This window comes from Gracilinanus agilis, chromosome 4, assembly GCF_016433145.1.
Source record: "Gracilinanus agilis isolate LMUSP501 chromosome 4, AgileGrace, whole genome shotgun sequence".
NCBI classification, from domain to species: domain Eukaryota; kingdom Metazoa; phylum Chordata; class Mammalia; order Didelphimorphia; family Didelphidae; genus Gracilinanus; species Gracilinanus agilis.
This window is the reverse complement of record NC_058133.1, coordinates 521,031,505-521,052,863: the sequence shown is the minus strand read 5'-3', so window position 1 is coordinate 521,052,863 and position 21,359 is coordinate 521,031,505. Positions and strand designations below refer to the sequence as shown.

Genomic DNA, 21,359 nt, shown 5'->3' with positions numbered 1-21,359 from the left:
CCACCACCACCATCCACAGGGCACCCCGTGGGGCACTTGCCAACAGGCCCACACAGCAGTTGCCAGCTAGGCATTAGGCACCAAACATAATGCCCTGCCTTCTCACGGCCACGTCAGCACAGAGGCCAGAGAATTATCTTCATACTTCCATCAGCCCTGTCAGCTGACTACTGTTCTCCATCTGGCTTTTCTGATCCCAGAATGACTTAGATGGGGGCTCTCTGGGGGGCTTTTCTAGTGGGCTAGCCTGCAATGGGTCCAGCCCAGCCCCTGATTTCTCAGCTGCTGACCCCTGGGCTTGTCTTCCCATGAGGCTTCCCTCCAAGAACTGTATCATGGAGCAGGGGCCTCAAGCTGGTTGTTAGCATCTCATAAAGAGCCGTCGCTGCACTCTGGCTGTATCTCTGTCCATCCAGCCTCCCTGTCCCTATGCGACTGACCTGCTTCCTTCTGCAGCTTTTCAAGCCCCTGATGATGCCTGAACGTGCTGGCCTCAGGCCACGGCCTATTACACCACTAAGCAGCTTTCCCTTGCGGCTGAGCCCCCTGCAGCTCAGGCTCTCCTTATCCCCAAGACTTGTGGCCACAAGTACATGCTGCCACCAGGAGAATGCCAGGGCTGGCGGCAGTGAGCAATCAGACACTGAAATGGGCTCAGGACCCAAGAGGAGGAAGCAAGCAGGCTGGATTACACAGAGGAGCTGAGCGGGTCTTCCAGGGATAGGCAGCTGCCTCCCCACTGACCCCCCCAAAACCTCCAGCCTTCTGGTAATGGCAGGTTTAGCTGCCAGTGATGGAATGTGAGCTTTCTGGAATTGAAATTCCCCAAACATAATACGAGTATGAGCAGCCCACAGCCAGAGAGGGCAGCAGTGGCTCTTGGGAGAGACCAGAAGAATGCTGCCCAGGAGCCCACACACCCTGGGCAAACTTCACGGGAAGACTCGCAGTAGAGCACCCCAGGATGGGCAGGCCCAGGGATGTCTTCTGTTCACAGCACACCCATACGAATGAGTAGCAGGTCAAGCCCAAGAGCGACCCTCAGAGCCATGGGAAGACAATGTGAAGAAAAGCCACGAGGAGAAATCAAGGCAAGTGGGCCTGGCCAGTGAGGGCAGGGGTCCCCGGGCACTCCTGCCTTACCTGATCCGTCCCGGGGATCACTTCGAAAGAGCTCAGCTGATTCCTGGTCTCTCTCATGTACCGTTCTTTCTCGGGGCACATATCTGGGCAGGTCCCGACAAAGGCTTTCGCCTTATCCAGATCTGTCCTTTTGACACGAGCTGAACGTCAAAGAGAAGGAATCAGTGCTGGCCTAGAAGAACCCAAGACCAAAAGGAAACGCCCCCCCACCCCAAGGGCCCTGCTGACCACAGACACCACAGGGGCTGGGCAAGCATCTGCTGAGACAAATTTTAAAGGAGACACTATGAGCCACTAAGGAAGCTGCCCTCAGGCTCGGGCAAGGAGGACAGTTTGGGGAGACAATCGGAATTCCAGTGCAGTTATAAGCACCCTGGGATTCCACGGCCTCCGTCCTGAGGGCATCGGTGCCTCGAAATGAATATGACCACCTGGGCAACTCCAGGCAAAATGTCAGCCCCCAGCTTTACCACAAAAATCTTTCTTCTTGAGGGAAGAAAGGAAGGGGAGGAGAGAAGTGAGTGTGCATGGACTTTGAGCCTGATGTATGCCAAGTGCTTTACAATTTTGCCTCACTTGATCCTCACAGAAACCCTACAAGATGGGGGCTAATTTTATGTGCACTTTATAGCTGAGGAAACTAAGCCAGAGAGAGGATAAATGACCAGCCTAAGATCACGTGGCTGGGAAGTGTCTGAAGCTGAATTTGAACTTGGGCCACCCTGAGTTAAGGCCCAGGGTTCAGGGCCCAGCACCATCAGTCGAGAAAGTTTAGGAACCTCTCCTGTTAGGTGAGAACTAGAACTCAGTTGGATGGCATTCCATCAGTCCAAGTATGGACCAGGCCCTTTCCCCAAACCTGGCTTGTGGCAAATCTCAATCAGGGGGCAGCTATGGGGGAGTTTCCTTTTAAGAGGAGCTCATCAGTAAGGGGGATGCCTCCCTCTCCTTCAGGGGGCCCAGCAGCCCCCTACTTTTCCACTTCTCTTTATGGATGGGGCATCAAATGCCTTTCTGATGCTCTATGGCTTCTGAAAAGGAAAAGTCCATAATACTCCACTGACTCACACCCGCTGAAAGGCCTCCAGCCAAGGATCCCCTGCATAGGGCCAGGCACACCAAGACAAAAACCAAAGAGGCTCTGCCCCCCAGAGCTGAAATGCTATCATTTCCATCAGCCTGGGCAGCTCCACGGAAAACTCCGGGGTGATGCCAGAGCTTCTCAGTCCTAGCTCACTGTCATCAAGAGACATGCTGCTAGGAGGTTCTACGAAAAGGAATCTAGTCAGGTCCAGAGACGGAAGATCCTGGGTTCAAATCTGGTCTCAGACATTACCTAGCTGGGTGACCCTGGACAAGACACTTAATTCCCATTGCCTAGCCCTGGCTGCTTGTCTGCCCTGGAACCAATGCACAGTATTGATTCTAAGATGGAGGAATAGTGAGGAAAGAGAAAGGGCAAGGGTAGGAAAAGGGGAAGAGGAAGAAGAAGAGCCACAGCTCCTTAGGAGGAGTCAGTCCTTTCTCAAGAAAGATCTCGTGAATGAATTCCTCAGCTCAAGAGACACTGGGAGATCACAGGGGCTAAGAGAAGGTGCCAAGCCAACTCTGCGGGGCCCCACCGGTGCCCCGGACCCACAGCTCACCTTGCCGCATGATTTTGTCCCTCTGATCAAGGAGGCGGTACTTCTCCTCGGATGTCTCGGCCACCGTACCCATCAGGGTGCTGAGGGTGGTCACAGTCAGGCCCAGGGTGTCTGAGCTCTGGGCCTCGGGCCCGGCATCAAAGGGCTCCCCTTCAAACTGAAGAGACTTGGTAAGGCTTGATATCTTAACCGGAGAACTAGGAAAAAGAACAGTATGCATGGCTGGGTCACAGCCGCACCTTTAGCTACATCAGCGTTCCCAATCTTTTTTGGCCTGCCGCCCCCTTTCCAGAAAAAATATTCCTTAGCGCCCTGGAAATTAATGCTTTTTAAATTTTAATAGCAATTGATAGGAAAGTAAATGCACCTGTGGCCATCGCCGCCCACCCTGGATCGCTGCAGCACCCACCAGGGGGCGGTGGCGCCCACCTTGGGAATCACTGAGCTAGAAGATCTTTAGCAGTATAAGCTGGTTATGTTCAATGGTTCAATGGGGAGACTATCTCCCAAAGAATCAAACCAGAGGTGACCTGCCTTCTTGCAGACACAGACAGCTTTGTGATGTTCACCCTGTGCTGTTCCTGCCTATGACCTGCTCTAAATGCTCCTGGTGGCCTCCCTTTAGAACCCGTGAGCTTGTGAACACACAGGCTAGCCCTCGTTAGTCCCGTTCTCTCAACGACACTACAAGTTTTGGTTCCTTTCCTGGGATGACGCCCTTTCTTCCCTGTCCAAAAGGCACACTCTGAAGCCTCCTCAGGGCATGGCAGAGGTCCTAGAGCCACTTGGCAAGGGCTCCCAAGAGCCTGTCCACAGCCCAGCCCAGAGCCAAGCAGCTCCCTACTTTCCCAGCTTCCTCTAAGTTTAACAGGGAGGGCTTAAGCAGAGGCTACAATCTTTGAGGTTGGGGCTGGAGCTGCTCTAGCAGGAGAGAGGGTTCAGGGCTCCCATTTCATCATCACTGGTAGCTGTGGGCAGACAAGCTTCCCCCAAATGGATGAGAAGCTGATGTAGGGGGAGTGAGCAGACAAAGAAGAATTCACAACTTGGCTGCACCTGGAGAAAGGTTCTGAAAGCTTCAGGAGCTGAGGTCCCCTGGAGCCAAGGCTGGACACTGAGTCAACTCTAATAGGCTTTTTTGTCCTCTTATTTTAACTCCTTATCTTCTGTCTTAGTATCAATTCAGAGACAGAAGAGCAGTAAGGGCTAGGCAGGGGGGTTAAGTGACTTGTCCAGGGTCACACAGCTAGGAAGAGTCTAAGGTTGGAAGAGTCTGAGACTTGAACCCAGGTCTCCCCCTCCCCCAACTCTAGGCCCAGTATTCTATCCACTGTGCCATGTAGCTGCCCCGATTCTACCAAACCTTAGGCTTTTAGGACTGGCTTTGGAAAGGCTACATTTTATAGGGAAGAAACAACACCTGCACAAATGAGTAAGTACCCAAGGATTTCCCTGACTTCTTCTAAGCTCAAAGACAGGCCCAGACCTTCCCTAAGTGATCACAGACAGGTCCTCAGGAATGCTCACAGGCTGAGGGCAGCTGGGCCTACCTCTTGCTCAGAAGGCTGCTGCTGGCCGCAGCTCTCAGAAGAGGTTTACGCAGTGGTGAGTGCTGGAAAGGAGGGTCTTCAGAGCTCTGAATGGTTTCCCCGTCATTTGAATTTTTCTCCTTTGGGGAAAAGTCCTTCTTGCTGGGACCTGAGGAAAAGCAGCTTAGATGAAGAGTTTCTAAAGTCAAGGGCTCCCCCAGAATCAAGCATTTTCATTAGGAGCAAAGCAATGCTTGGCCACGAAAACACGGCCTGCAAATTATAGAGGAGACCAAAGGCTGGCCTGGGCAGTCAGCTCCTTGGACTGAGCACCCTGGGCACAATGGGAGCCACCCTCTAGATCACTCTCACCCATTACCAGCAACAAAGGGCAGGAGACACAGGGCAACCACTCCCCATCAGCATGGAATTGAGGAGAAAAAGACAGAAGCGACTCACTTATCTTTTTCTTGTGCCAAAAGATGAGGACATCTTTATGTAAACTTTTGCCTTTCTTCCGAGCCAGGGAGGCTGACACCTGAAAAGAAATTCCAGCCAAAAATAATGAGAGTGGCTCTTTTTATGAGGGCGAACAACTGCAAATTGAGGGGAATGGGGTATAGAGCTGTGCTGGAAGAGATGCCTGGCCACGGGGCTGCACACTGGGAGCTAAAAGAGTGGAAGAAATGATCCATGAGCACACACACATGAAAATGAATTGTCTCCATACAAAAGAAAGCTGGAAGAACCCAAGGAGAGAATGGCCCAGGAAGTACACGTGAAGAAGCAGTGGAACTTGGATGCCAAAACTGGGATAGAGGCAACAAAGCTGCAAAACAGTTAAGGGCCCAGCCCAGCCCCCCTGTACAGCTGGAAAAGGTAGAAGGCAGGAAACCCTATATTCTCCTGAGGCAGCATAGGGCCTAAGGCAGCAGAGCCCAGAGCAGGGGACTTCTGAGTCCAGGTCACTTGGCACGGGTAGGGACCAGATTGGCCATGAAACAACAAAGGAACTAGTAGGATGGGGTGCTCAATAAAGCTGGGCAAAATAACTGCAAACCTTGCCAGAGAAAGCCAGCAGGGCCTCCTCTCAGATAGATACAGGGAACAAGGGGACTCAGTTCTACCCCAAGTACCAGAATATTCTGCAAGCTTGGAGTAGTGCATCCTCTCCAACAGGAACACAGAACAACCTCAACAGGATAACGTGGAAAAGAAAAAAGCTAGAAAAATGAGCAAAAGAGGGGGAAAAAAAAAAACCCTGACTGTAGAAAGTTACTTTAGACAAGAAAAACTAAAATACCAACTCAGAAGAAGATAACAATGCCAAAATGGAACATGTGAAGCCTCAAAGGAAAGGGTTCAAGGATGTCAGGTCCCAAAAGAATCCCTGGAAGAACTCAAAATGAAGAGTAAAAACCAAATTATAAGCTAATGAACAGAAATACACAATAGCAGAGGAAAAAATTCATTGAAGAAATCAATTCCCTAAAAACTAGACTAGGCCAAAAGGAAAAAGAGGCACAAAAACACTTTGAAAAAAAAACAACTTGCTAACATATAAAATGGACCAAATGGAAAGAGGCCAACAAAAATTAAAAACAAAAAACAAAACAAAACAAAAAACCTTCACTGAAGAAAACAACTCATCAGAGTAGGATTAGCCAAATGGAAAAGGGACACAAAAACTCCAGGAAGAAAATAACTCTCTAAAAATTAAAATTGGACAAATAGAAACTGGTGAAACCATAAGACATCAGAAAACACTAAGACAAAAAAATCAAAAAAATCAAAAAAATAGAAGAAAATCTTAAATATCTCACTGGAAAAACAATTTATCTGGAAAATAGATCCAGGAGAGATCACTGAAGAATCATCAGGATACTGGAAGACCATGATCAAAAAAAAAAGGACAGAAAAATTACCAGGGAAAACTGTCTTAATATCCTCAAACAAGAGGGAAAATTAGAAATTGAGAGAATCCATCAATTGCCTCCTGAAAGAGATCCCAAAATAAAATATGCCAGGACAATTAGAGCCAAATTCCATAATTTCCAGGCCAAGGAGAAAGTACAAACCAGAGGGAAACAATTCAAATATCAAGGAGACATAGGATTACACAGAACCTAGCAGCTTCTACATTAAAGGTCCAGAAGGCATAGAATACAGTCATCGCTCGCTATATCATGGTTCACTTATGGAGGATTCACTGTATCGTGGATTTAAAAAAAAAATTCTATATCATAGAGTTTTCGCTATATCACAAGATTCTTGTTAAAATTACATAGGTTTAAGAGTGTATAAAGTGTTTAAGAGCATATGAAGTGTTTATAAGAGTGTGGAAATATATAAATAAAATAGATACATGATTGGTTAACCTGATTTAATAAAAAGAAATACAAATTTTCAAAAATAAAAAGGTAAAATTACAGCTAATGAAAAAGAAATGAAAGTAATTATTCAAAGTTATTTTGCCCAAGTATGTGCCAAATTGTTCATGGATAGAATGAGCCAATACAGTAAAAATGGCAATCCAACCTAAATTAATTTACCTATACAGTGCCACACCAATCAAACCACACAGAAATATTTCATTGAACTAGAAAAAATAAAAAAAAGTTCATCTGGAAGAACAAAAGACCAAATAAGAGAATTAATGAAAAAAATATGGAAGAAGGCCTGGCCATATAAAGGGGTCAAAATATACTAAAAAGCAGTAAGCACCAAATAGAAATAGAGTGGTGGATCAATGGAACAGATTAAGCAATCAAAACATGGCACTCAAAGTCTATTGCAAGTTAGTGTTCAACAAACCCAAAGATCCATGCTTTGGGGGAAAGAACTCACTATATGACAAAAACTGCTGGGAAAACTGGAAAGCCAAATGGCAAAGGTCAGGCATAGATCAATATCTCATACCATACACAAGGATAAAGTCAAAATGGATACTGGATCTAGAAATAAAAGGTGACACCGTAAACAAATTAGGGGAATATGGAAAAATTTACCTGTCAGATTTATTTAGATGAGGGAAGACTTGATAACCAAATAGAGAACATTACCAAAAGCGAAACAGATTAATTTTGATTACATTAAATTAAAAAAGGTTTGTACAAATAAAACCAAGATTAGAAGAATATATCATAGCAAATATCTCTAACAAAAGCCACATTTCTCAAGTATATAGAAAACTGAATCAAATTTATAAGAATAAGAGAAAGATTCTTCAACCGAAAAATGGTCAAAAGATATGAATAGGCAGATCTCAAAGGAAGAAATTAAAACTATCTATAGCCATATAAAAAAAATGCTCCAAATCACTACTGATTAGGAAAAATGGAAATTAAAGTAAATGATAAATGTGGGAGGGGATGTGAGGAAACTGAGACACTAATACACTGTTGGTGGAACTGTGAACTGATACAATCATTCTGGAGAGCAATGTGGAACCAGGCTCAAAGGGCCACCAAACTGTGCCAACCCTTTGACCTAGCTACTGAGCTTGTATCCCAGAGATCAGAGATAAATAAAAAGGATTTCCTATACCACCATATTTTTAGCTGCTTTTTTGCAGTGGCAAAGAATTGGAAACTGAAGGCTGGTCCATCACTTGGGGAATGGATGAATAAGTTGTGGCATAGGGTTGTAATGGAATGCTATTACGCCATAAGGAACAATAAATGGGATGAGATCAGAAAAAAGCTGGAAAGACATGAACTGATACAAAGTGAAGTAAGCAGAACCAGGAAAACAATGTATACAGTAACAGAAATACTCTGTAATGATGAACTGTGAAGACTAAACCAATATCAGCAAAACAAGTATCCATGATAACCACAAGGGACTCATGAAAAAAATGTTCCCTACAGCCAAAGAAAGACCTGTTGGAGTCTGAAGCACATCATCCACCATATTTCCTTCCTGAGACTTCTATTGTATGTGTGATGGGTGCCTTCTATCATGACATGAGCAATATAGTAATATGTAATCCAGAAAAGTAAGGGTATAACCTATATCAGACCATCTACCACCGTGGGCATGGGGGCAGGAGTATGAAGGGAAAAAAACTTGAATTCTAAAATGTCAAAAAACAATTTTCTTTTTTTATCCCTTACTTTCCATCTTGGAGTCAATACTGTGTATTGGCTCCAAGGCAGAAGATTGGTAAGGGTAGGCAATGGGGGTCAAGTGACATGCCCAGAGTCACCCAGCTGGGAAGTGTCTGAGGCTGGATTTGAACCAAGGGCCTCCCGTCTCTAGGCCTGACTCTCCATCCACTGAGCTACCCAGCTGCCCCCAAAAAACAATTTTCAAAAATAGTTTCTAGATGTATCTGAAAAAATAAAAATTTTGAGAAGAAATTTTTAAAAAATTAAGCCTTGCTTTGAATAGGGTTATGGTCTCAGACTAATTCTATTATCCATAGATCGGCCCAACTAACCAAATAGACGCTGATTCGATTAACAGTAGTTTAGTCCCTAAATTATGCATTCTCTCATTCCATCAATCTCCACCCCTCAAAAAAACAGAAAATTATAGAAGGACTTTCCTTCTTGAATGGTCTTCCTTTATGATAGTGAAATAGCGGACAGTGAAAGAGGATGCTAGAAATCAGAGTTTAATTTTTAACCATTTAAAATATTCAATCTAGTACAGTACTACAAACATGAGATCTGTGGGCAACAAGTGGTCTATAGATATACTGAACTTACCTTTAATGGAAAGATCATAGAAAAAAAAATTAAGCCTTGGTTACTCTGATCAATGCAATGGTCCAAGCCAAGTCCAAAGGACTCGGGATGAAAAATGCTCTTCCCCCCTCCAAAGAAAGAACTGATAGAGTTCGGAGTGCAGATCAAATTCTATTTCTTTTCACTTTATTTTTCTTGAGGGTTTTTTTTTTGGGGGGGGGGTGCAGGGATCTGTTTTCTTTTGGAACATGGCTCATATGGAAAAAATGTTTTGCATGACTGCACATGTATCATCTAGAGCAGTGATGGGCAAACTTTTGAAAGAGGGGCCAAAGGAAAGGAAACGCTCCTCTGTCAGTCTGTTTCTAAGGCAACTCTTTCGAAGTTTCATCATATTGTATCCTACTCATTGTATTCGAATGTCAGATTAATAATGTCGTGGGGCCCGAAAGAACATTTCAGGGGGCCCCTCATCTGGCGTGCAGGTTGTAGTTTGCCCATCACTGATCTAGAGTCAACTACTTGCCTTCTCAAGGAGAGAGGAGGTAAGGGAAGAAGGGAGAGAATTTGGAATCCCAACTTTTAAAAAATGAATATGAAAAAAACAACTTCACAAATAATTGAGAAAAAAACAAAAGAAGGAAAAAAAGTTTCAGAAAAACCTGGGAAGATTCATATGAACTGATGGAGAGAGAAGTGAGCAGAACCACAACACTGTACACAGCAAAGCCAGAAATGACCTGGGGTGTAGGAGGAAGGCAATCAGGCAGGCCAGCCAGCCTGGTGGAGAGGATACAAGACAGGAACAAAGACCAACACTGCAGGCCCTGACTGTCGGAGGGCGAGCAGAGAAGAAGGAAAGCTGCGGATGACCAGCGGAATACAACAGAGAAGGCAGGAGGAAGAGAAGGAGGCACAAGGGGTCCTGGGGCAGGGATGACAGGTGAAGCCACAGCTGCCAGGAAGGGATAAGCACCCCAAATAAGTGTCTAGCAGGAGAAAGGAAGAAGGCAAGTGGAGGCCAGATCATCCCAAGCAAGAGAGGAATGAATGTCTAGGTCAGGGGTGGCCACCTCAGACAGAAATGAGAAGCACCCAGCCCTTCCCAAAGATCCCTACCTTCGAGCTCTACGGACTCAGAAAACCAGTCAGTAACAGAGTCAGAATGTTCCGCTGTATGGGTTTTGTTCAATATTGCCCAAGAACATTCTGATTTGCTTGAGAGTGCTGCAGGTGTGTCTGACCCTGCCAGCATTGAGGGAGGGTTCGAATCCTGCCTTAGACACTCACCTGTTGTACAACCTCAGATAAACCCCTTCCTTCTCTGCCCTTGCTTCCTCATCTATAAAATGGGAGGAATCCTAGCAGCCAGGGTGCCCAGTGAACAGAGTAGTGCAGGCCCAATCAGACACTCCATGGAAAGCGCTACCACGAACAAGGATCTGGCTGACCCTTCACCAGTCTCTTTGTGGGCAGCCTCAGGGTAGGGATAGAAGTGGACACTGACACCCAGTGAGCATCAACAGAAAGATGGTTAATGGGAAGCAGGGCCAAAAATGGACCAGGAAATAGGGTTCCTGTTCAAGGCCTTTGGCAAGAGGCCAAGAATGCAAAGGCCTCACACTTTTCATGCCCAAGTCCTGCCTGTGCCACACTCATAACCTGGGCACATGTGGGCTTCTGCGAAGGCCCCTCCAGTGTCACTAGCCTCCCAGCTGTCTGCTTCTCCGCTCTGGGCATTTTTCTGGCTGTCCCATGTGCCTCCTAGCCTCCTGAGCTTCCTTTAACCCCCACCTTCCTCCAAACCTCCCCCCAAGCCCTTCACTCCAGGGCCTTCCGCATGTTTGGTAATTGGTCATTTCCCAGTTCCCTGCATACAGCTTGCCTGTCCAGGTCTGTTTGCTTACTGCCTCCCTTGTTAGACTGTCAGCTCTCTGAGGGCAGGATCTGTCTTGTATCTCTTTCTGTATTGTGGCGCACACACTACGTGACTGACACATAGCAGGCACTTAATAAATGCTGCCTGGCTGACTGTGCTACCCACGCACAAGAGGGGCATGAAGGATTTCAACAAGGCGATGGCAGCAGGGAGGGCCGGCCACCAGATGAAAGACTGACCCTGGCTGGACAGCCTGAGCCCTGAGCTCATGTGCCCTGAGTACAAAGGGTCAGAAGGAGGGTCTCTAGGGAAAGCGGGGAGATCCCCTGCAGGAATGGGCTGCAATGGGCCACAGCAGAGGGGATCCCCCACCCCAGGAGGAGTACTTACGTGGTCAGAGAAGTGGATGATGGCAAGTTTCCGATTGCGCCTGGGGTAGACACGCTGCACCTTTCCAAATCGGCCAAAGTGTTTCTCCAGGACCATCCGGTCGTTGAGGTAATTGGGGATGTTCTTACACTGAATGGCAGTGAGCTCGCTCTGGGACAAGCTGCCAGGGCTGTCCACGCTTTCCTTCTTCCCCCGGTGGGAAGGGGTGGCCCTGCTGGAGGAGGCTGCGGGGGAAGGGACAAGAAGAGGGGGCAGTCGGTGGGTGGCAGGAGCTGAGAAGGGGGTGGCTGAGAACGAAGCTGTGGGGTATCCCCGTGGGGATGGCTCTGCCCTTCTCTGTGGCCAGCACGTACCTTCCTGGCCATCTTTGCCATCCAGTCCCTCCTCCTTCAGCCGGGGGATGGGCAGCACAGACAAGGTTGCTCCCACTGGAGCCGAGTGGTTTGTCTCAGCCGGTTCCCCACCACTAGCTTCCTTCTTCACTTCCTTGCTCCCCAAGCGGCCCCCTTCTTTGTTGCTTCTCAGCATGTCCTGCAGTGTCCGCCCAAACAAGCCACCACCACCCCGTGGCCGCGCCAATCGGGGAGGGCGTTTTTCTGGGGGATGATCCCCCCGTGACAGGAGCTCCGCGTCATCCGGGGCGTCATAGTCTCGTCTCCTGGGGGACCGGTCGTGGTCTTCTTTCCGTTTCAGCCCTTTCACGTGCCCAGGCAGTGACCCACTCTGGCCACCCAGGTCATCCCGTCCTTGCTTGGCGGCTGCTTTGCTCAGGGCAAAGGGCTCCCCCACAGAGCCCGGCAAGGAGCCAGCAAAGCTGGTGAAGCTGCTCCCCGAACTGCCAAAGGCAGGTTTGGGGCCTCTCTTTTCCTCTTCTGCATTCGGGCCTGATGAGGCAGAGGCAAAGGCTGAGGAAGGAGTGTTGCCGGATGGTTTGGAGAAGGTAAAACTCGGGCTGGTGCCTGCACCGCTCGACCCCTGGGAAAACGTGAAGGAGCCCAGAGCCTCGGGCCCGCTGCTCACTGGGTGGGAGAACGTGAAGGAGCCCGGAGTGACTTGGCTCGGAGTCTTCTCTGACTCTGATTCAGCCCCAAAGATTGGCCTGAATGTGGCACTTTCCGGAGGCTTAAAGCTGAACTCAGGCCGGCCCAAACCACAACTGGACGTTTCCCCACTGCTGAGGCCAAAGCTGGCGGGGCCAGAGAAAGCCCCAAGGTTGGTGGGCGGCTTGAAGCTAAATCCTGCGTTACTGGGGACAGACGAACCGGGAGGTCCAGAAGTTGCCGTGAGGGTGGGAGCCTGGCCCTGGGTGGGGTACAAGCCCAAGCCAGAGGTGGGAGGGAAGCCTATTGTGGGTCCCGAAGGTGTCTGACTGACCCCAGCAGCCTGAGCAAAGCTGGATGTCTGTGCGAATCCCACGTTCTGTCCTGAGCCCACATTGTTCTGTCCAAAGAGGGAGGGCTGACCGAATCGAAACGGTGGCTGGACCTGAAACGTCCCCAGCGAGGCCCCGGAAGGAGTGGAGAAGAGACTCGACTGCTGCCCCCCAAACGGATTGTTGGGGTTCATCTTCCAAACCAGGTACCCAAAGGCCAAACAGGGTGAGAGAACCGCCGGCCGGGCATGAGGCCTACGCCCCCTGCTGCCTGAAGCCTGGCTTCATCTTCGCCGGCCCGGGCAGCTGAAAGACAGCGAGACCGTAGAGTGAGAAATCCATCCTGGAGACGGCCCTCAGGGGTTCAGCCGGGGTTTTCCCATTTCCCTGTGAAGGGAGGCCACAGGTTATTCCCATCTGACAGGGCTAGTGAGTGTCTGAGGCAGGACCTGTGACTCCAGCGGGTGCTCTAGCCCCCACCCTCTTGGCTTTTGGGGTTGCCCCTGCCACAGCACCCTGAAAACGACAAGGGGGAGGCGGGCTAGCAACTTGGGCCCCAGCCCCCAGCAGCAAAGTCTCAAAGGGCAGAGAGGCCCGAGTGTCTGTGGGGTCCCTCCGGGAGCCTTCAGCCAGGACTCCAGCAATCAGACCCAGAAGGGCTGACTCTGAGCCAGTGGTTAGAGGGAGGGGAGGGAGGGGGAGGCCTCAGGTGTGGTCAGTTTGGGGCAGGGGGCAGCCCCCCCTTACCGCCCCAGGCCAGGGTCTGAGCCGCCTAAGGGAGGCCTTCCGGGGCCCCTGGATGCTGTTCTGTGGAGGAGTCCAGCCCCGCAGCAGAGTGGCTGTCAGGGAATGGGGGCGGCACCCCTAGGCCTGCCCATCCCCCAGCGGTGGCTCTGGGAGCCTGGGGCCGCGGCAGAGAGGGCGTTCAGGGAACACCAGACCGGGTCCCCACCCCCAGGCAGCTCGAGAGGGAGTCCCCACGTGACTGAGATGAACCCGAGATTCTCCTCCTGGCCTTCCGTCCCCCCTCGGCGCCTTTGCCCTCACCGCTTTACTCAGTCCGTCCTGCCCACCCTTCTATTCCCTCTATGCGCTCTGCTCCCCGGCAGACTCGTAACCCCAGGCACGTCCTCCTTGCCTCAGTTTCCCCGCCTGTACGATGAGGCTTCCCAGGTCCTGAAACGGCCCAGTCTCTAGATCCGGGCAGGCCCTGACCCACCCCCGCCCCGGCCTCAGTCTACCATCCCGCACAATGGGCCGGCGGGGAAGGTGGGGGTGCCCCGGGCTCCATTCACCCATCGGTTCGTCGAGGTGGCCCAGCGCTGCTGTGGAAAGGCCAAGGCCCCGCCCTGGCCTCAAATTCCCCGCCTATAAGGTGGGGGAGGCCCTGCCCCATGCCCCCAGCCAACACTCACCCAATCGTAAAAAGGAGACAAGGGCTCGGGTCCGAGGCCAGCAAAGAAAAGGACGAAGAGCCAGAAGAGCGGACAGCCCCGGCGGGCTGTAAACAAGGACGGACTGAAGCCGCTTCCGGCCGCGCGCGGAAGTCGGGTTCGCGCGTGCGCTGCGTGCTGTGCGTCAGGGGGCGTGCCGTACGTCCGCTGCGTAACCGAGCCTCGCTGAGCGCCTTAGGAGGAGCTGCAGATCCAAAGCCTGAGGCCAGTCCACCCCCTTCGCAGGTAAGTAAACTGAGGCCCAGCCAGGTAGGGCTTCTCCGAGGGCCCCGAGGGGAGACCCGAAGGGCCTGCCTCCCCGTCCTGTGCAGCCTTTGGGCTGTCTCCTGCTCTGCTGCCGCCAGTGCTAAGAGGAGCCTGCCTGAGGAACCCTGGGGGCGGGCCCGCGGCCCAGGCTGCGGAGGAAGAGGGAGCCTGGGCTCCCGAGTGGCTTTATGCGGGCTGGGGCGTAGGCAGCCTGAGCTTCCCATTGCGCCCTTTCGGGGAGGCGGTCCAGGTGTGCCCGGAGCCCACCGTGTGCCAGGCCTGTGCCAGGGAAGCAAAACGTGGTGCCAACCATCAGGAGGAGCCTCGGGCACAGGCAGGAGCTGGGAGGTGGGGTGTAGTCAAGCAAGCAAGCAAGCAAGCACATAGTAACCCCCACTGAGTGCCAGGCCCGTGCCAAACACCAGGTGTGCCAGGGAGGCAGAACACGGTGCCCACCATCAAGAGGAGCTTGCACAGGCAGGAGCTCTCCCAAGAAGGAGAGGAAGGCCTTGAATCAGCAAGCATATAAAAGCCCCCACTGTTTGCCAGGCCATACCAAACCTCGGGTGTACCAGAGAGGCGGGACATAGTGCCAGCCGTCAGGAACCCACACATCCATAAGTGGGCATGGGCAGGAGCTCTACCAAGAGGGGAGGCCTCGAGTCAGCAAGCATGTAGAAGCTCCCACTGCATACCGGGCACTGAGCCCTGGAGGCACAAGGAAAAGTCAAGACGCCCTCTTCTCAATGAGCCCAAAGTCCAGCAGGGTAGAGAATATGCCTAGGCCACACAACCCAGCCAGTGTCTGAAGCCAGATTTGAACTCGAGTCTTCCTGACTCCATCCACCATGTTCCCTCATGGCAGTCTGCTGGAGAACCCAGGACAGGATGAGGGTGAGGTCAGCCTCGCAATGAGAGGAACCTTGGTCAGCAATAGGAGCAAAAGAGATTTGAGGGGAAGATGGCAGAGGAGAGGGCAGGAGGGAGCGAAATGTGAAGTCGGTTTCGGCTGAGAGTGGGCACCAGGCTGTGGAGATGGCGTGGAGGATGCTGGCTAAAGCCTGCCCTTCTTACACTGCCTCTCATTTGCAGCCGCTGCCTCTCTGAGCCATGCTTTGGGTTTTCCTGTTTGGAAAAAGGGTTTTTTTGCAAGTTAAAACTGTACCAGAGAGGGAGAGAGGCGTGTATGACGTCTCCTGCATTTGTGCCACAGACTGGCCTGTTCACTGCTTTATACAAAGATTCCCAAAGGTCTCTGCAGATGCCTGGCTATTGACCTCTAAGAGGAAACAAAGATCTGAACAGGGATTGCATTTGAGCCCACAGAAAGCTCCAGGCACTGAGAGCCGTTCCTCCATATAGAAGGGATCAAAGCAAGATCATGACCAATTGTGCATCAGAGGACGTGCCTGCAGCCTGTGAAGATGGCATTGACTGTCCCCTTGCCTATTTTGAAATTTAATCATCCTAAAGCAAAGACACCCCTACTTAATGTTAAGTTAAAACCACTTACTAAAGTTAGATACACCTCCAGAAGTGACCGACTGCGGGCAGTGTTAGGCAGATTTAAAGACTGCAATTGGTCTCCATAAAGTGGAGGAAGGGACAGGGAGTGACATGAAAAAGGTGTTTAAAAAGGGCCTAAGCTTCCTGTCAGGAGGTCTTTGAGCTTTTGAAGGATCTTGGACTGGAACTGCAACATGGAGCCATGACTTGGGTGGGTGAAAAGCTGACTCCTTTCCTGACTTCTGGAGAGGTTAGTTTCCAGAGAGGCCTCCCCTTCTTGGAGGAGGCCTTGTGGTGGAACCCTTGTTTTATTCACCACTGAGCCCTCTGATTGAGGGCTAACTAGCCCTGCCTGGGAGCAAATTTTAGTGTACTAGGTTAGTTATCTTACTCTACCCTCTTATACATTTCTCTACCTTCACTCTTTCCCTCTCTTTTTGTAAATAAAGGTGCTAAAAGTCATCTTGACTTGAGCTGTATTCATTTTTAATTGGCGACCACATTCTCTTATATTTAGTCCAACCATAAATTTAATCCCTACAAACCTCCAAGCCACTAGAAAAGAGGCATATTTTTAAGAATCCTGAGGTGCCACACCCGGGTTTGTTGGCAAAGAGGAAAACAACAGAAGTCATCATCAGTTGTTGGTGGTTGTTGCTGTGGGACAGCAGGCACACTGAGGGGCCCAGCCCAGGATCTGAGCTGGGAATCCTGCATGACAAGTGACCTAACTGTCGTTGTCCTTCAACTTGGACCCTATTACTAGGCATATCATGCTCCAAGGAAGTCAGAGACCAAAACCAAGGCCAGTGTATCCCCAAATGTTCCTAGGAGCTCTTCTGTTGGGGAGCAAGGAAGGAGAAGCCTGATAATGAGGAATGCCTGGGTGCCGGGAGCCTGCCCAGCAGCCTACATATCTCAGGGGTTGGGACAGCTAAGCGCCATGTGAAAGAGAACAGCCAGAGACTCAGTAAGCTTGCAGAAAGCTGTTCTCATCTGCCATCTGCCAACATTAATTTTTATACCTTTTTCTTAAGATTACATCAATGCTGGCATGAATTCCATGCCCACCATACATTTTTTCTTAGAGATAATGGATGAAGTCATACATTAACTTCTACTGAATTACAAAATCATTTGATTGACATTTCTTAATTATTCGATTTTCTTTGATTATACAAAGGATGCAAAAGCTTAGCAAGAAATGTTCATCCTGGAGTAACTGGGCTGGAAATTGTACTTTCCCTCCATCCATTAAGTGCAATTCATGCATTACAGCTTTTGTACAATAGTTACATTTTGACCAATTGAGTCAGAGGTGATTATTCTTTGCTCTTACATAATTAATCAATAGTGATTTGCTACACTGGCAGATTTCAAAAGATACAATAACACTACTCCGGGGCAGATATTGTTTCAATGCATCTTTCCTTTTTCACTATTTTTCAAAGTATGTTCTCTGAACTTGGGGGGTTAATGCAAACAGTCCAATATTGTGAGGAGGCGGCCTGCCTTAATTTTCCATGCTCTGTCCTCCCTGCGATCAGGGAAGCTTGAAAGCAGTTTCAGGCATCTGTGTGGGGATTGGGAAACCTGCAGTTTCTGTTTGGGGAATAGAAGTCTTTAAACATTACCTCACGATTTGCTGGTCTGTTGTGGAGGGACTCGTAGGGGAATTTCTGTATTACTATATGTAAAGGTGGGACTTTCCTAGGGGTTTGTAGGGGGCCTGCAAGGGCTCTCATAATAGCCTGTCATGTTCTTCTGATTTGCCCTGGGGCTGAGTGGGGAAGTTGGTTATAACAAGTCCACTAAGGAGTGTTAATAAGAGAGAAGTCACACGGGGGAATCTTGAGTGGGGGGAAACCATCCTCCCTAGACTCTCGCTCTGCGGTTCCAGGACCCTGTCTGCGACCTCGTCATTGAGAGAGTATTTGATGGCCCTCCGTACCTGGGGTTGGGCTGTTGTGAAGTATTCATGTACAGGAAGAAGGAATGGATATGAGACCTTCCGAGAAGTGGGCAGCTTCACAGGAATTCACACAGAACGAGTCAGACAACTGGAAATGAAAGCTATGTCCGAGAAGGCTGGGCCCCGACTTAGGAGAAACAGAAGGAGCTGAGGCCCCACTAATGGGGAGTGCTTCTGGCAGAGAGAAGGGGGCCGCCCAGCAGTGACATTTGTTCAAGGTGCCAGGCAGGTTTCCCCAAGCCCCAGAGGTTTTCACTGAGTTGTTTGGTTTAGTCAAAGGGGAGGATTCAGCAGAGAGAAAAATGGGAAAGGACTAAGAGGGAAGGCCAAGGTATTGATCTGGTGGTGGGGTTTTCACAGGCAGCGCAGTATCTTCATCCCAAGGTCTTGGACCCCCTCAAGCTGAGCTGTGGTGGTCATGGTCCAGAGCTCAAGTTTAGAATAAGCTGACCCCAGGCTTGGCCAAAGCTGACTTTTCAGCCTAGAACCTAGACTGCCCAGAATACCTGTCCCTTTCTGATCAGGAACCTCAAACCGTAGGCGCCATCCCAGCCAAAGAGACCGTGTCAGGGTGTTGTCGGGAGGCTGTGTTTTGTTCTGACCAATACGTGTGTCCACGTGTACTTCACAGCTTCTGTGGGGTCCTCGAGATGAGCCTTCTACTCCGGAACCTCCAGAGTGCCATTCCCCTGCGGAGGGCCCCGCTTCGGGCCCGAATTGAGCTCCTACGGCACATCCTGGGCATCCAGCGCTTCGACCTGGGCGTGATCTGTGTGGACAATCAGGGCATCCAGCGGCTCAATAGGATCTACCGCCAAGCACGCGGTCCTACTGACGTGCTTTCCTTTCCTTTCCATGAGGTAAAGGAGCTTCCCGCCAGCTGCCAGAGCCCAGATTCCACCTCCAGGGCCCCAGATTCAAAAAGCAGTTCCTCATTTCAGAGACTAACAATGGTGGTGGAGCTGCCAGGGTCTCTGTTAAGTGAGGGGGTGAACCCACTGCAGCCTCTACTCTGCTCGGGCCACACCTGGAGGGGCAAGCAGAGACAGGATACCTTCCAAGCCTGTCCCAGGAGGAGGGAACCAGCCCTGTTCAGCCTGGAGAAGAGAAGACTCAGGGGGCATGGGAGCTGCCTTTGAGAGTGTGTTGGGTAGAAGAGCATTGTCTTTGCTCCACGGGGACCCAGAGGAAGGGGTGGGAGGCTGGGGGGGACATCATGGCATGGCCAGCAGGGGCTGGATGGAAGGAAAAACTCAGCCTCTAGAGCTGGGGGGGAGGGGAAGGCGTGCCAGCTGGCAAAGGGGTCACAGGGTGAAGAGCTGGCCAGGAATCAGAGGGGCAGGGGCATCATTTGTGACCCCCAAAACTGGCTCTTCTCTCCAGTGATTTCATGCCCTCCCACGGTGGAGCCCAGGATGAGGAAGCTTCAAGGAGGGGCCTTTTGGCCTCCGGGTGATTCCTTAACTAAAGTCACACCTCTGGGAGTCCCATTTGCCATTCCTGCCTCTGCTGGGTTGCCTCGAGTTTTGTCCCCATGTGTACAGCCTCAAAGAGAAAGGACGGGGCAGAGAGTCAGGGAGGAGACGAGGGGCCGAGCTGGAAATGGGCAGCTCCTGGCCAGGGGAGCTCCACCTGCCGCTCTGAGCTCGTTCAGCTGGCTTCTTCAGGCTTCCTTCTCCAGTAGCATTTGGCAAAGCTTTTTTTTTTTGCATTCTGACAGAATCGAATCCTTTAGAGTCCTCCACCTTCGGCTCACACCTCGTCTCCGTTCCAAAGGCAGGCTCAGGCCCAGAGATTAGGAAGGAAAAATGAAGGCCTCTCAGCTTGCCTTGAGCGGTTGTTGGTGAAAGTCGGGGCTCCCCCTCGAACAGAATACTCTTCTTCTATGACAAATGGTGGCACCCCCAGGAACATGGGGAAGGGTGTGGGGCCTCCCCGTTTGAGCCCAGGGCCCCTTCTGCAGGGCTTATAGAACACTGAGGAATCTTTCCCAGAATGACCTTCTGAGGCTGGTCAACCCAATGGTGGGAGCAGAAATTAGGAACCAAAAGAACTTGAGAGTGGACGTCCAGCCTGGGGAAGGGGAAAGACCACCCTGGGACATATAGGGATTTGAGCCCCTAGATCCTCACACTCCCAGCCCTCATGGGAGGTAAGTGGGGCTCAGCACAGTCAGGTGACCAGCTAATGGCCCCCAGCCACTGGGGTCATGTCAGAGTGGCTTCCCCACTCAGGTGTCTCTGGACCTTGGGATCTGTGGCCTTCTGGTTGTATCTGTGCGGGTCTCTGGGCATAGGAAACAGGCTAGAAGAAAAGAGGGATTGTGTCTGAAGGAAAGAAATCACCCAGGGGCCCCCAGTAACGTCCTCATGGCTTGTGTCCCCCTTGGCAGGACCTGAGAGCAGGGGCAGTACCTCAGCCCAAATGCCCAGACGAGCTCAACTTGGGAGATATCTTCCTGGGAGTTGAGTACATCTTCCACCAGTGCCAGGAGAATGGCGAAAACTACTACGACATTCTGACGGTCAGCGGGGACCCGCCGGCCACCAGGAGGGGAGGAGGGTGGGCACGGTGCCAGGAGAGCCAGCGTTCCCAGGCACTACCTATTTGACCTGGAATCAATAGGCAGCTGCTGGAAGTTCCAAAGTAGGGAGAGACTGTGGCAAAGTCATTTGGGTGGCCAAACACAGCGGGGATCAGGGAGAAGCGTGAGGCAGGGGGCCAGTTAGGAGGCTGCTGTTGTCCAGGTGAGAGATGAGGGTCTGACAAGGGCAGAAATGAGACTCGGTAAGAGGTTGGCTAGGGCTGGCAAGGGCGAGAGAGGAGCGGAGGGTAATGCCAAGGTTGTAGAAGCCCGAAAGGCTGGTGCTGCCCTTGGCAATCTCAGAGAAATGGGGAAAGAATGTCATGAGCGCTGTGATCAGATGACCATGCGTCCAGGCATGACTCCCTCCGTAGACGTAAGGGGGAAGAGGATGCAGGCTGTCACTGGGGCAGGTTCTAACTGCCCCAGAGGCCTGGCCTCAGGCTTCACAGAGTGGGGCCGTTGGGGGGGTTTTGGAGGTGAGCCTCACCACGGCCTCCACACGCCGCTCTGCCCTCAGATGCTTGCAGAGACCCCTGACAAGTGGAGTGGTGCCTGCCTGCGTGGGGCCCATTGGCGGCCTTTGTCTTTCTTTGACAGGTGACGGCGGCTCACGGACTTTGCCATTTGCTCGGGTACAAACACAACACGGCAGCAGAATGGCGAGAGGTAGGGGATGGGGGGCCCGTGTCCCACGGCTCCAGGCATGGCCTGGTGCTGGTCATGTTGCTTCTTCTCTGGCCAAGGCCTCCACTCCCATGGAGACCCTGCCTGTACCAAAGGCTAAAGTACTAATGTGCAGTTAGAAAAGGCTCATATTGTGGGGTGGCTCGGCATTGAGTGTGTGTGTGTATGTGTGTGTGTGTGTGTGTGTGTGTGTGTGTGTGTGTGTGTGTGTGTGAGAGAGAGAGAGAGAGAGAGAGAGAGAGAGAGAGAGAGAGAGAGAG

At 51.0% G+C, this 21,359-nt stretch overlaps 2 protein-coding genes across 4 annotated transcripts in view; one reads left to right on the top strand and one right to left on the bottom strand.

Moving 5' to 3' along the window:
• Nucleotides 1-12,847, bottom strand: part of LOC123246930 (minichromosome maintenance complex component 3 associated protein) — a 47,757-nt gene extending 34,910 nt beyond the window's left edge. The window contains exons 1-6 of the mRNA XM_044675703.1: nt 11,632-12,847; nt 11,279-11,502; nt 4,778-4,856; nt 4,340-4,487; nt 2,790-2,986; nt 1,144-1,283 (exon numbers count right to left, since the gene is read on the bottom strand). Of these exons, the coding sequence (XP_044531638.1) occupies nt 1,144-1,283; nt 2,790-2,986; nt 4,340-4,487; nt 4,778-4,856; nt 11,279-11,502; nt 11,632-12,844 (2,001 nt within the window). The 5' untranslated portion in view covers nt 12,845-12,847. The remainder of the gene's footprint in view (nt 1-1,143; nt 1,284-2,789; nt 2,987-4,339; nt 4,488-4,777; nt 4,857-11,278; nt 11,503-11,631) is intronic.
• Nucleotides 12,848-14,267: 1,420 nt separating this feature from the next.
• YBEY (ybeY metalloendoribonuclease) overlaps nt 14,268-21,359 on the top strand; it is a 12,722-nt gene continuing 5,630 nt past the window's right edge. For all 3 annotated transcript variants that reach the window (XM_044676587.1, XM_044676585.1, XM_044676586.1), the window contains exons 1-4: nt 14,268-14,329; nt 18,460-18,688; nt 20,221-20,352; nt 21,013-21,081. In XM_044676587.1, the coding sequence (XP_044532522.1) occupies nt 18,479-18,688; nt 20,221-20,352; nt 21,013-21,081 (411 nt within the window). In that variant the 5' untranslated portion in view covers nt 14,268-14,329; nt 18,460-18,478. The remainder of the gene's footprint in view (nt 14,330-18,459; nt 18,689-20,220; nt 20,353-21,012; nt 21,082-21,359) is intronic.